This window comes from Rhinoderma darwinii, chromosome 6 (assembly GCF_050947455.1).
Source record: "Rhinoderma darwinii isolate aRhiDar2 chromosome 6, aRhiDar2.hap1, whole genome shotgun sequence".
Lineage (NCBI taxonomy): Eukaryota > Metazoa > Chordata > Amphibia > Anura > Rhinodermatidae > Rhinoderma > Rhinoderma darwinii.
The window spans coordinates 1,547,486-1,561,333 of NC_134692.1; the positions used below are offsets into that span (position 1 = coordinate 1,547,486).

The 13,848-nt window shown below is 51.0% G+C and overlaps 1 protein-coding gene across 1 annotated transcript; it reads left to right on the plus strand.

Moving 5' to 3' along the window:
* The first annotated feature begins 11 nt into the window (after positions 1 to 11).
* Positions 12 to 13,518, plus strand: HACD2 (3-hydroxyacyl-CoA dehydratase 2). Its single transcript, XM_075828992.1, has 8 exons — positions 12 to 186; positions 7,315 to 7,438; positions 7,760 to 7,877; positions 7,954 to 7,972; positions 8,699 to 8,787; positions 9,119 to 9,240; positions 9,552 to 9,730; positions 12,279 to 13,518. The coding sequence occupies exons 2-8, from the start codon at positions 7,317 to 7,319 to the stop codon at positions 12,353 to 12,355; spliced, it is 726 nt and encodes a 241-aa protein (XP_075685107.1). The 5' UTR covers positions 12 to 186; positions 7,315 to 7,316; the 3' UTR covers positions 12,356 to 13,518.
* Positions 13,519 to 13,848: the final 330 nt, after the last annotated feature.

Genomic DNA, 13,848 nt, shown 5'->3' on the forward strand with positions numbered 1-13,848 from the left:
TGGAGTGAGACATGTGACTCCGCTTTATCAGTGACCGTTGACCAAGTTGTCGACCAAACTCGTTTTAACCCCTTTTTCGTTTTGCTCCACCCTCAGCGGCTTTCCGTCCAATCAACGAGGAGCTCGTGACACTATCAGCAGGGTTGGTTGTGGCTCTTGGACCGTGTGACAGAGCAGCCCGGGCAGGTGAGCAGGTCCCGGTACCAGAGAATGATGGCGTGGGAGAGGACACGTGGGTGGAGAATGTGGGGTGCGGGGGAGACCGAGGCGGAGAACTTGGGAGGCCGAGGCTGGGGGTACAGGGGAGGCCGGGGCGGAGAACATGGGGTGCGGGGCAGGTCGGGCCGGAGAACATGTCCCCAGTGCTGACTTCCTTCTTGGTCTATGTGATGCTATCATGTACCGGGGGCCGCGCTCCCCCATGGTCTGGATTGTGGGGACCTCCTCTGCTCTCTGTTATCTCCTGCTCCAGGCTCAGCGTTGCCATATTAGTCCAGAGTCTGCGCCGCTTATCTTATCAGCCTCATTAACCCCTTACAGGCAGCAGCGTTCATGGTGGAGTCTCTGTGTGGGGGGGATTGAGAATGTAGACTTATTTCAGTCTGAAAATTAAAGGGACAGTGTCGCGAATTAAACCTCTTTTTTTTTTTTTTTTTAAGTGTCGTTACTTCTATTTTTCCCTTATGGTGGGAATGTATTAAAAATTAACTAATAATTTGACATGTTTTCCTATGTTGGCCACCAGGGGGAGCACTTCCCAGAATTACAGCAATGTGAATAAGGCCTTTGCCTGACTCAGCAGGAAAAGGTGTCTTCAAATTGCTAAGCAGTCCTGCAGCCATTTTGGGTGTGATTCTTCAGCTGGCAGAAGTTCTAGAACACTAAAAGGCTAAGGCTCTGTTCACACGCTTACTAAACACCGGGAAAACCGCTCCTGATTTTCAGCCATTTTTTAATCTCGCCGTTTTTGGAGCTGTTTTTCTATAAAGTCAATTAAAAACGGCTCCGAGAAGTGATGTGCACTTCATTTTGGCGAGCGTCTCTTTACGTTCCAGTTTTGGAAAAGGACCAAGTAAAAAACGCCCTGACGGAACAGAACGCCGTATTTCCCATTGAAACCAGAGGGCAGATGCTTGTAGGAGTTCTGCTTCCGATTTTTCAGCTTAAAACATTGCGTGTGAACCCAGCCTTAGAATGATGAAAGTGAAGTCAATGGCTTTTCAGTTGACCAGTTCACACGCCGTGTATTTGACATGTTTTTGTTTGTTTTTTTTTGCACATTTTACGTGCCAAAACCACATTAAAAAATATGCTTGATTACACTTGATTTTGCGTGTTGGGGGGATTTGTGTGGTGGGGGGGGGGGGTGCTCGCCGCTGATTCTTCAAAACAGCTGATAAGCGGCTATGAAGTATCAGTGGCGCCAATGCACACTCCGCTCTGCCACACACACATGGGAAAAGTCTTAAAGGGGTCGTCCAGGAAAACATGGCGCCGCACCTGTCCTCAGGTCGTGTGTGGTATTACAGCTCTGTCCTATTCGTTTCAATGGAGGTGAACTGCAATACCAGACACAACCTGAGGACAGGTGCGGCGCTGTGTCTCCAATCGGGACACTCCTTCTGTCCTGAGATGACCCGACAGGGGAGGCGGGTGTCAGAGCCCCCCACCGCCATCACCGCAGACAGAACCACAACTAGGGCATGAGGGCAGGGATTGTCCTGAGTGCACTGTCTCTGGTTATGGACAGATTTATAGTCACATGAACCCCGTCTGATGAACCGATAACCTAGGTCCGATCACATGACAGAGGGGGATCACCAAAAACTCTGCGCACCCTCAGCCCGTCCATCCAGCCCTTTCCTGGTTATATCTGTGACCACCATTACCCCTCATACTGGAGTGTTTGGGGATGTGACTAATGAACCTCTCACACTCCAGTAGGAGAGGGCAAAAACCACGGCGCCACTTGGTGTGGATCAAAGGAGGTGTAGGTGAGAAATAAAAATAATAAATGCTCACCGTGAGGTTAGAGGAGTTGAATGTAGAAATCCACGTATTAGCTGCTGCCAGATCCGGTGCCGGTTGCCGAGGTAACCGCTTGATTGTGATGAGTGCAGGGGAAATAAAATTAGGATCTATGTTGGCGCTGCTGCGTGGTGTAGAAAGGATGAAGATCCAAAAGCCAGATAAAAGTAAAATGATTTATTGCTATGCAACGCGTTTCAACACCGAACTGGCGTTTTCATCAGGCATGGGGAACATAAAAGAAAGGGCATGTATTTATACAGAAGAACAAGTCATCTGATTTGGGGCAGTTCAGACTGGGTAATTAGGTAAAAAACCGCCAAAAAGACATCAGGAAGGGGGGGGGGAGGAGGGGGTTCAAGGTTCAAAGTTACATTTTATTATAATGACATTTGTTGGTGTTAACTTATTAAAACATATATACACAGTAAAATAAACAAAGAGACGAGCTGTCATAATAAGGAGTTCTCTTTATGATGTGTCGGTGTGGAAAGGACGGCTGAAAGGATTTTGTTTGCGGGGGACGGCAAAATTTTATTATTATCAAAAGGTATAGGGAAGGAGTGGGAGGTGAGCAAGTAATAACTAGATACATATTCGTTTGCTTGTTTATTTGTTTTTATTAATGTAAGGTGTTGTGACATTGACATATACGTGTTTTGCGTGTATGAATGAACGTTGTTGTCTGTTGCCAGGGAGACCGCCTGTATTACGGTGGCCGACGCGGTCCAAAACGAGATGGAACGCACGGTGAACCGCAAAACGCCAAAGAACGCCGGACTGTGCTGCAGGGGAAATTAATGAAGAACGGAGAGAAGGCGAAAAAGAAGGGGGAGGTTGAGGTAAGTATAGATGAAGTACAAGTAATGAAGTAAGGATTTTATTATAGAAACGGCAATGCTATGTGTAGTGATTATTTTAGTTTATTTTTTGTTTTCGTTTTGTGATTAGTTCATTTGGGAGATCATTTGAAAAATCGGAATAGTTCTGGAGGGTAAGAGTGGTAGGGATTGATTTTGCTGAGGCAATAATCGAATTTATTTGGAGTGGAAGGTTGGTTTTAATTGAATTTTGGGTTTGTTTTAGAGGAAAAATCCGGGATTAGTGGCGTATTATGGTTTTTTGAAAAACAACACAACCACAAATGCAGAACGGATGGCTGTCTAGTTGTCGAATTTTAGAGGGAAATGAGGGAGTGAGAAATTGTCTCATATTTCCGTATAGGGGCTATTTAATTGAGATACGTAGATTGATGGATATTGAGTTCAGGTATATGTTTATTGGTGGGATCCAGAGGTAATTTTAATGATTGGGATTGGTTCAGTATTTAGTCTAGGGATGACTCTGTAATGTCGTTTAGACCCAGTGGGTGTAATGTGTTCATTTTAAAAATCCAATAGTTTTCCTTTTGTTTGAGTTTGTTGAATCTGTTCGGGACATCGGGATGGATGTATTCAATGGGTGCGATTGTGATTTTGTTGAAATCCCGCTCATGTGTCAGAGAGAAGTGACGGGATACCTAGAGTGCCCATGTAAACTACAGTACATTGGCAGAACCACCCAATGCCTAAGAACCCGAATTAACAATCATCGGTTCAATATCAACACTGGATATCTCAAACACAGTGTATCCCGTCACTTCTCTCTGACACATGAGCGGGATTTCAACAAAATCACAATCGCACCCAATGAATACATCCATCCCGATGTCCCGAACAGATTCAACAAACTCAAACAAAAGGAAAACTATTGGATTTTTAAAATGAACACATTACACCCACTGGGTCTAAACGACATTACAGAGTCATCCCTAGACTAAATACTGAACCAATCCCAATCATTAAAATTACCTCTGGATCCCACCAATAAACATATACCTGAACTCAATATCCATCAATCTACGTATCTCAATTAAATAGCCCCTATACGGAAATATGAGACAATTTCTCACTCCCTCATTTCCCTCTAAAATTCGACAACTAGACAGCCATCCGTTCTGCATTTGTGGTTGTGTTGTTTTTCAAAAAACCATAATACGCCACTAATCCCGGATTTTTCCTCTAAAACAAACCCAAAATTCAATTAAAACCAACCTTCCACTCCAAATAAATTCGATTATTGCCTCAGCAAAATCAATCCCTACCACTCTTACCCTCCAGAACTATTCCGATTTTTCAAATGATCTCCCAAATGAACTAATCACAAAACGAAAACAAAAAATAAACTAAAATAATCACTACACATAGCATTGCCGTTTCTATAATAAAATCCTTACTTCATTACTTGTACTTCATCTATACTTACCTCAACCTCCCCCTTCTTTTTCGCCTTCTCTCCGTTCTTCATTAATTTCCCCTGCAGCACAGTCCGGCGTTCTTTGGCGTTTTGCGGTTCACCGTGCGTTCCATCTCGTTTTGGACCGCGTCGGCCACCGTAATACAGGCGGTCTCCCTGGCAACAGACAACAACGTTCATTCATACACGCAAAACACGTATATGTCAATGTCACAACACCTTACATTAATAAAAACAAATAAACAAGCAAACGAATATGTATCTAGTTATTACTTGCTCACCTCCCACTCCTTCCCTATACCTTTTGATAATAATAAAATTTTGCCGTCCCCCGCAAACAAAATCCTTTCAGCCGTCCTTTCCACACCGACACATCATAAAGAGAACTCCTTATTATGACAGCTCGTCTCTTTGTTTATTTTACTGTGTATATATGTTTTAATAAGTTAACACCAACAAATGTCATTATAAGAAAATGTAACTTTGAACCTTGAACCCCCTCCTCCCCCCCCCCCCCCTTCCTGATGTCTTTTTGGCGGTTTTTTACCTAATTACCCAGTCTGAACTGCCCCAAATCAGATGACTTGTTCTTCTGTATAAATACATGCCCTTTCTTTTATGTTCCCCATGCCTGATGAAAACGCCAGTTCGGCGTTGAAACGCGTTGCATAGCAATAAATCATTTTACTTTTATCTGGCTTTTGGATCTTCATCCTTTCTACACCACGCAGCAGCGCCAACATAGATCCTAATTTTATTTCCTCTGCACTCATCACACTCCAGTAGGAGGGGTAATGGTCGTCACCCAGCTTTCCCAGACCCCTGAACGATTAATCTCTCTAGCTGTACAGAGACTGTTTGGGGATGTGACTAATGAACCTCTCAGTCTCAGCACAACTAGAGAGATTTATCGTTCAGGGGCCTGGGAAAGCTGGGTACCACTCTAACAGCGGGCATATTGTTTATCACCCAGCTTTCCCAGGACAGTTACATCATGTGTCCTTTATACAGAGTCTCCACGACTACAGGGGGCCCCGCCGGGGGTCACGAGAGCGGCGGTCTGTGAGAGAGAGAGGGACAGACCGAGACACACACCTTACCTGCAGTGCAGCCGGTCTTCATGATGGCGCCTCCTATCTCCCTGCAATCAGCTGCTCTGCTGTGTGACTGACCTGCGCCTGCTGTGTGACTGACCTGCGCCTGCTGTGTGACTGACCTGCGCCTGCTGTGTGACTGACCTGCGCCTGCTGTGTGACTGACCTGCGCCTGCTGTGTGACTGACCTGCGCCTGCTGTGTGACTGACCTGCGCCTGCTGTGTGACTGACCTGCGCCTGCTGTGTGACTGACCTGCGCCTGCTGTGTGACTGACCTGCGCCTGCTGTGTGACTGACCTGCGCCTGCTGTGTGACTGACCTGCGCCTGCTGTGTGACTGTGACCTGCGCCTGCTGTGTGACTGTGACCTGCGCCTGCTGTGTGACTGTGACCTGCGCCTGCTGTGTGACTGTGACCTGCGCCTGCTGTGTGACTGTGACCTGCGCCTGCTGTGTGACTGTGACCTGCGCCTGCTGTGTGACTGTGACCTGCGCCTGCTGTGTGACTGTGACCTGCGCCTGCTGTGTGACTGTGACCTGCGCCTGCTGTGTGACTGACTTGCGCCTGCTGTGTGACTGTGGCCTGTGCTGTACAGAGCCAGAGAGCAGAGGTGGACGGGAGCCGTTCATTGACTCCTATGCATTGTATCTGCCGTATTCCATCTGGCATCCCCCATAGAGAAGTAAAAGAGAGAAAAAAAAATAAAAAGTACAACATAAAAACACAAATAACATTTATTTTAATGACCTACTAAAAGCAATATTATATTAAAAAAAAAATGAGTGACCCCTTCCCTTTAAACCGTTCTTATCCAGAATACGAGGCCCGTCTCCTCCCCTGATATAAACCTGGCGCACGCTTTCCTTGTGTGGACTCCCGGGCTCGCTCTGCACCTTTTATGTCTCAGTCATGAGCCCAGCAGCTTCCCCTGAGCGAACGCCCGAACTGGAGTGGGGGAGGGGATGACCGGTCCAATTCTACCAACTATTCCATAGGAATCCAGGAACACAAATCTAACAAAAACCTCAGCGAGGAAAGTTCTGATGAGAAACACAACTTTCCTGTATTCCTCATCTCACCCATCTTTACCAGCCAGAGGCTTACAGTACATGGAGCCTCCACCAGCAGAATAGTGAGTGCAGCTCTGGAGTATAATACAGGATATAACTCCGGATCAGTACAGGATAAGTAATGTAATATATATGTACACAGTGACTCCACCAGGAGAATAGTGAGTGCAGCTCTGGGGTATAATACAGGATGTAACTCAGGGTCAGTACAGGATATGTAATGTAATGTATGTACACAGTGACTCCACCAGCAGAATAGTGAGTGCAGCTCTGGAGTATAATACAGGATGTAACTCAGGATCAGTCCAGGATAAGTAATGTAATGTATGTACACAGTGACTCCACCAGCAGAATAGTGAGTGCAGCTCTGGAGTATAATACAGGATGTAACTCAGGATCAGTACAGGATAAGTAATGTAATGTATATACACAGTGACTCCACCAGCAGAATAGTGAGTGCAGCTCTGGAGTATAATACAGGATATAACTCAGGATCAGTACAGGATAAGTAATGTAATGTATGTACACAGTAACTCCACCAGCAGAATAGTGAGTGCAGCTCTGGAGTATAATACAGGATGTAACTCAGGATCAGTACAGGATAAGTAATGTAATGTATGTACACAGTGACTCCACCAGCAGAATAGTGAGTGCAGCTCTGGAGTATAATACAGGATATAACTCAGGATCAGTACAGGATAAGTAATGTAATGTATGTACACAGTGACTCCACCAGCAGAATAGTGAGTGCAGCTCTGGAGTATAATACTGGATATAACTCGGGATCAGATGTGGATTGTGACTTTGTGTTCATCTCCTTCTTATAGACATGGCGAGTCCTCCTTCTGGGAGCAGCAGGCCTATGGATAATGGCAGCCAGAGGAAGAGGAGGGGCCCTGGAGCCTTTGCCACCGCTTATCTGGTCATTTACAATGTCATTATGACAGCCGGGTGAGTAGATTGAGGTGTTGCTGTCGTGAGCTCATGAATTCCTGGGCTGGTGGTGGCTCCGGTCCCTGCAGATATCCATGTAATTATTATGGGGGGTCTCCGGCTTCTCAGCTGGGCGGGGTGCTGATACTCATGTTTGTGCCTGCGCATTACACAGACGGCCTTTCATTTCACATAATGCGTCATTTACCCTGCAGCGTCTCTGATCTGTGGCTCCCAGGGTGGTAATGGCAGCGGGGCCCCCAGGATTCCGCTAGTCACATGGCCGGGGGCTGGGCTGTATCGGGGATGAGCGGTCTCATTGTGAGTCGTGTCTTGCAGGTGGCTGGTCATAGCGGTCGGTTTGGTGCGCACGTATCTCGCCAAGGGGAGTTACCACAACCTCTACTATTCCATCGAGCGGCCCCTGAAGTTCTTCCAGACGGGAGCGCTGCTGGAGGTAGGGGCGGCTGCTCTGGGGATTGTGACTGATGTGGTTGGTTTGCTGGACACTGATGTTGTGTTTGTGTTTGCAGATTGTACATTGTGCGTTGGGTAAGTGACTGAGCGGCCGTCCTGTGTCCGTGTGCGACCGCCCGGCAGTAAGTGACAGATAATGTGACGCTGGTCATTATTACTGAGAAGTGGGGGCTCAGGCTGGAATCTGGGGGTTTGCGGATGACCTGAATCTCTGGCCACCGTTTTTGGTGGTTTCTGTAGATCTGATTGTTATGACTATCAGGAGTCCGTGGATCCGGCGCTGTGGGGATCAGTGATCATGATGTCGTCCTGTGACGCACGGCACTCGCCAGGTGGCAGGATCCAGGACATGCAGCGGGTACGAGCCCCGGCAGCGAGGAGGTTTGTGGCCGCTCTCCCCGGCAGCCTGCGCTTCACGTTACACGCCGTCGTTCACACGTTGTATATCCTGGTGGCTCCTGTTACCTGGGGAGCGCCGCACCTGACTGTGACCCGGAGCGCCCCCATGTGACACTCCCGTGTTATTTCAGGAGGTGGTGTCTTTCATCGGAACGTATATAAAGTGCTCGATACGATTCCGTGCTGCTCTGATGAGGGGACCGGCGCGGTGCGGCAACGCTGGCCCGGTGTAATATTCATCAAAGATCCCGCAACGATAAAGGGAAAGTCTCATCAGTGATGCGGCGGCGACGGTTTAAAGAGCCGTAATAATCCACATTTATAAGACGTTATTACGGACGGTCAGGGGACCATGGTATCTGCTGTGTAAGTAACGGACCCCCCGTGTTTCTTGACCCCCAGGAATTGTGCCGTCCTCGGTGGTTCTCACAGCGTTTCAGGTTTTGTCTCGTGTTTTCCTGACCTGGGCCGTCACACACAGCGTGCGAGAGGTGAGTGAGAAAAGGAGGGGGAGGGGGGAAACCGCGCAGGCCAGAAAACGGGGGTCACAATGAAGAGGTGGCCGCACATACACAGCCGCTCCCCGCTGACACGTATACGAGATGTGGGAACGGACAAGAACCTGCATTGAATCCCAGGTACAATACAAGTGACGGCCGATCCTGCAAACCCCCGGTCAGATGGGGGAGTCGCAGACGGATGTAGCAAACGTTCAACTAGAGCCAAGATAAAGCTGGCTACATCTGTATACTGCCGCAGTGAACATCGGGCAGAGTATAAAGGGTTAATGGCGGCAGCTGAGCGTCCATCGTCTCTCCGCAGGTTCAGAACGAGGACTCCGTCCTGCTGTTTGTTGTTGCCTGGACAGTCACTGAAATTATCCGCTACTCGTTTTATACCTTCAGTCTCCTAAACCATCTGCCGTACATCATCAAGTGGGCCAGGTGAGTGCGGGCGCGGGCATGATGGGTAAGACCCGCCTACATGAGGAGCGGTGCCAGGTTACAATAGAGGGGGGGCTGCTGTCATGGTTACCGCTCCCGTGTTTCTGTGGACCCCGGGTAGGTGCCGATCATTCATTCACTCTCAGGTTTACTGCACCCCCCACAGACTAAAAACCTACAACCTCCAGAAATCGTGTGGGTGGCGAACATTGCAGGGGGGTCTGTCACCTGGTGGGGGGTTATGTTGGACCGTCTCCTGTCAGTGCTCGGCCTGGGTGACCCGTCTCCTGTGCCTCTGTCACCCCTTCTAGGTACACCCTCTTCATTGTCTTATACCCCATGGGGGTAGCGGGAGAATTGCTGACCATCTATGCTGCGCTGCCGTCCATCCAGCGGACCGGGTTATACTCCATCAGCCTGCCCAACAAGTACAACTTCTCGTTTGATTACTACACCTTCCTCCTCCTCGTCATGGTCTCCTACATCCCCAGTGAGTATCTGATCAGTTATCTGCTACCCCTCCCCCACCCTATTGATTGCTAATGGGTGACCTGGTGTTCCCTGGGGACTGGTGTGGTCCCTGCGGTCGGTCCGCCATGATCTCACATTTATGGCTTCATGAACAGCCTGGACTGATGCTCCTCCAGGAAGATTCTGCGCGCTCGTTGTTTCCATTCGGGACGTCCGTAGTCAGAATATATACAAGGCTCTCGGTAGAATGTGGTGGTTGATCAGCAGCGGCGATCCTGGAGATCAGCGCCGGACTGACTGCAGAATACAGCAAGAGCTAAAGCTGACTATAGACCTGAGACCACAACCATCTGCAAAGTCCTCATGTCTCTGGCCAGCTTCATCCATACATACATACAGACAGAGCAGGGGCAGCTTCCTCCAGCAGGGGGCGCTGGTGTACATACAGGCAGGTCAGCGGGGGCAGCTTCTTCCAGCAGGGGGCGCTGGTGTATATACAGACAGATCAGCGGGGGCCGCTTCTTCCAGCAGGGGACGCTGGTGTATATACAGACAGATCAGCGGGGGCCGCTTCTTCCAGCAGGGGGCGCTGGTGTATATACAGACAGATCAGCGGGGGCCGCTTCTTCCAGCAGGGGGCGCTGGTGTATATACAGACAGATCAGCGGGGGCCGCTTCTTCCAGCAGGGGACGCTGGTGTATATACAGACCGATCAGCGGGGGCAGCTTCTTCCAGCAGAGGGTGCTGGTGTATATACAGACAGATCAGCGGGGGCAGCTTCTTCCAGCAGGGGGCGCTGGTGTATATACAGGCAGATCAGCGGGGGCAGCTTCTTCCAGCAGGGGGCGCTGGTGTATATACAGACAGGTCAGCGGGGGCAGCTTCTTCCAGCAGGGGGCGCTGGTGTATATACAGGCAGGTCAGCGGGGGCAGCTTCTTCCAGCAGGGGGCGCTGGTGTATATACAGGCAGATCAGCGGGGGCAGCTTCTTCCAGCAGGGGGCGCTGGTGTATATACAGACAGGTCAGCGGGGGCAGCTTCTTCCAGCAGGGGGCGCTGGTGTATATACAGACAGGTCAGCGGGGGCAGCTTCTTCCAGCAGGGGGCGCTGGTGTATATACAGACAGGTCAGCGGGGGCAGCTTCTTCCAGCAGGGGGCGCTGGTGTATATACAGACCGATCAGCGGGGGCAGCTTCTTCCAGCAGGGGGCGCTGGTGTATATACAGGCAGGTTAGCGGGGGCAGCTTCTTCCAGCAGGGGGCGCTGGTGTATATACAGGCAGGTTAGCGGGGGCAGCTTCTTCCAGCAGGGGGCGCTGGTGTATATACAGACCGATCAGCGGGGGCAGCTTCTTCCAGCAGGGGGCGCTGGTGTATATACAGGCAGGTCAGCGGGGGCAGCTTCTTCCAGCAGGGGACGCTGGTGTATATACAGACAGGTCAGCGGGGGCAGCTTCTTCCAGCAGGGGGCGCTGGTGTATATACAGGCAGGTCAGCGGGGGCAGCTTCTTCCAGCAGGGGACGCTGGTGTATATACAGACAGGTCAGCGGGGGCAGCTTCTTCCAGCAGGGGACGCTGGTGTATATACAGACAGGTCAGCGGGGGCAGCTTCTTCCAGCAGGGGGCGCTGGTGTATATACAGGCAGGTCAGCGGGGGCAGCTTCTTCCAGCAGGGGGCGCTGGTGTATATACAGGCAGGTCAGCGGGGGCAGCTTCTTCCAGCAGGGGGCGCTGGTGTATATACAGGCAGGTCAGCGGGGGCAGCTTCTTCCAGCAGGGGGCGCTGGTGTATATACAGACCGATCAGCGGGGGCAGCTTCTTCCAGCAGGGGGCGCTGGTGTATATACAGACCGGTCAGCGGGGGCAGCTTCTTCCAGCAGGGGGCGCTGGTGTATATACAGACAGGTCAGCGGGGGCAGCTTCTTCCAGCAGGGGGCGCTGGTGTATATACAGATAGGTCAGCGGGGGCAGCTTCTTCCAGCAGGGGGCGCTGGTGTATATACAGACAGGTCAGCGGGGGCAGCTTCTTCCAGCAGGGGGCGCTGGTGTATATACAGACAGGTCAGCGGGGGCAGCTTCTTCCAGCAGGGGGCGCTGGTGTATATACAGACAGGTCAGCGGGGGCAGCTTCTTCCAGCAGGGGGCGCTGGTGTATATACAGACCGGTCAGTGGGGGCAGCTTCTTCCAGCAGGGGGCGCTGGTGTATATACAGACAGGTCAGCGGGGGCAGCTTCTTCCAGCAGGGGGCGCTGGTGTATATACAGACAGGTCAGCGGGGGCAGCTTCTTCCAGCAGGGGGCGCTGGTGTATATACAGACAGGTCAGCGGGGGCAGCTTCTTCCAGCAGGGGGCGCTGGTGTATATACAGACAGGTCAGCGGGGGCAGCTTCTTCCAGCAGGGGGCGCTGGTGTATATACAGACAGGTCAGCGGGGGCCGCTTCTTCCAGCAGGGGGCGCTGGTGTATATACAGACAGATCAGCGGGGGCAGCTTCTTCCAGCAGGGGGCGCTGTTGCATTGGTTTTCTGCTCCTGTCACTCATCGGACTCCTTGTTCTCTCCAGTTTTCCCGCAGTTGTACTTCCACATGATTCATCAGCGGAGGAAAGTTCTTCACGTGGAGCGCAAGAAATCCGATTAACCCAACACCCCGATCGTCTCGTTTTCCTTTTTGTCTTTTTTTTTTTTTACATTTTTCTCCCCAAAACTTCTAGAAACCCAAATGCTGCAGACTTTGAGCGCCCCCTCTCATACGAGAACACCGGGATGAGGTAAATGACTGTGGCGTGCCCTGTTTACTTACTAACATCGGCCACTACCCAGCATGCACTAGGAGTCTCGGCTGCCTTCTTTTATATTACTAAACGCTTGAGTCCGGTCCAGCGGCCGTTCTGACCAGGACACTCGGATGGCGCGGGACGTTGTGTTGCTGCCGCCGCCGTGTACTTCCTGCTGCCTCTGAGGCCGAGCGTCGGGACTGCTCCACCACAGCAGGAATGGCGGGGGAGGGGTTGGTGGTCCCGGCATCATTGGAGCTTCTTCTAAACCTGCACTGGACTCCGGTCAGCAATCAACAGACGATACCTCAGCCGCGAAGGGGTCGGGACGCGGCGCTGCCCCTGCCCATACAAGGGAAAGGTATTGGGGGGGTGGACGGGAGAAATCTCTACAGCACGTGTATGCATTGCAGCCTTTACCCCTCCCCCGCTCAGTACAACCTCCGCATATATGACAAGTGGGGGCGTCCTCCGTCCAATGGGACCTTCTAAGGGTATATTCACACGTAGCGGCGATGGTGCGAAACGTATACATTTTTACCGAGATTTGGTGCGGCTACGTTTTTTTTATGCGGTTTTTAATCACATTTTAACCGCTGCGTGTGAATATGTCCGACTACTCCCCCGAAAAGAGAAATGTCTGATCCTCCCGGCCCCGTCACATGTCCGACTCAGCGAGGCTGCAGCCAATCAGGGGCCCCCGTGCCGGACGCTGCAGGAATGACCCTAGACAGGGTGGGGGATGGGAGCACCGTGAGAATGAACGTAGAGGGGGAGGGGCCTCATTGTGATGATCCTATAGAAATCTCCCCCGCTAGCGGTACAAGTCGTATATCGTATGGGACGTTCCCAACCCTGTCCGGGCCGGTCTGGATGATCTGTGTGCGCCATTTCCCGGCTTCTCCCGCATGTGCAGCGGTTTGATGGAATCGTTTGGGATTTTGTTTACATTCTCAATGTTTTGCGCTTGAAATGTCATCGGAACGGACGAGGCCGGCGACACAGTAAAGGTTTTCTAATATTTTCATCTGGTTTGTAGTTTCTTGAGTGTGGGGGAGGGGGGCTTACAGGGGTGCATGAAATACAAAAACATGGCGCCCCCCCTGTCCATGGTCGTGTCTGAATGTTTCGGAGCTGCAGTACCAATCTGCACTCACTCAATCATGGTCCCCGACTGGTAAAAGTTAGGACGGGTTAACGCCTCTGATCCCGGCCGCTGTTACGTCACGTGTCCGCCCCGATCCCACAGCGTCTGCCGTGCGGACCGGAAGGCTCATTCGCTATACAGTCCCGTTAGACGCTCAATGTGATTCTCATGCAGAGTGAAAGTGACTTCTGGTCCGCACCGCAGACGATA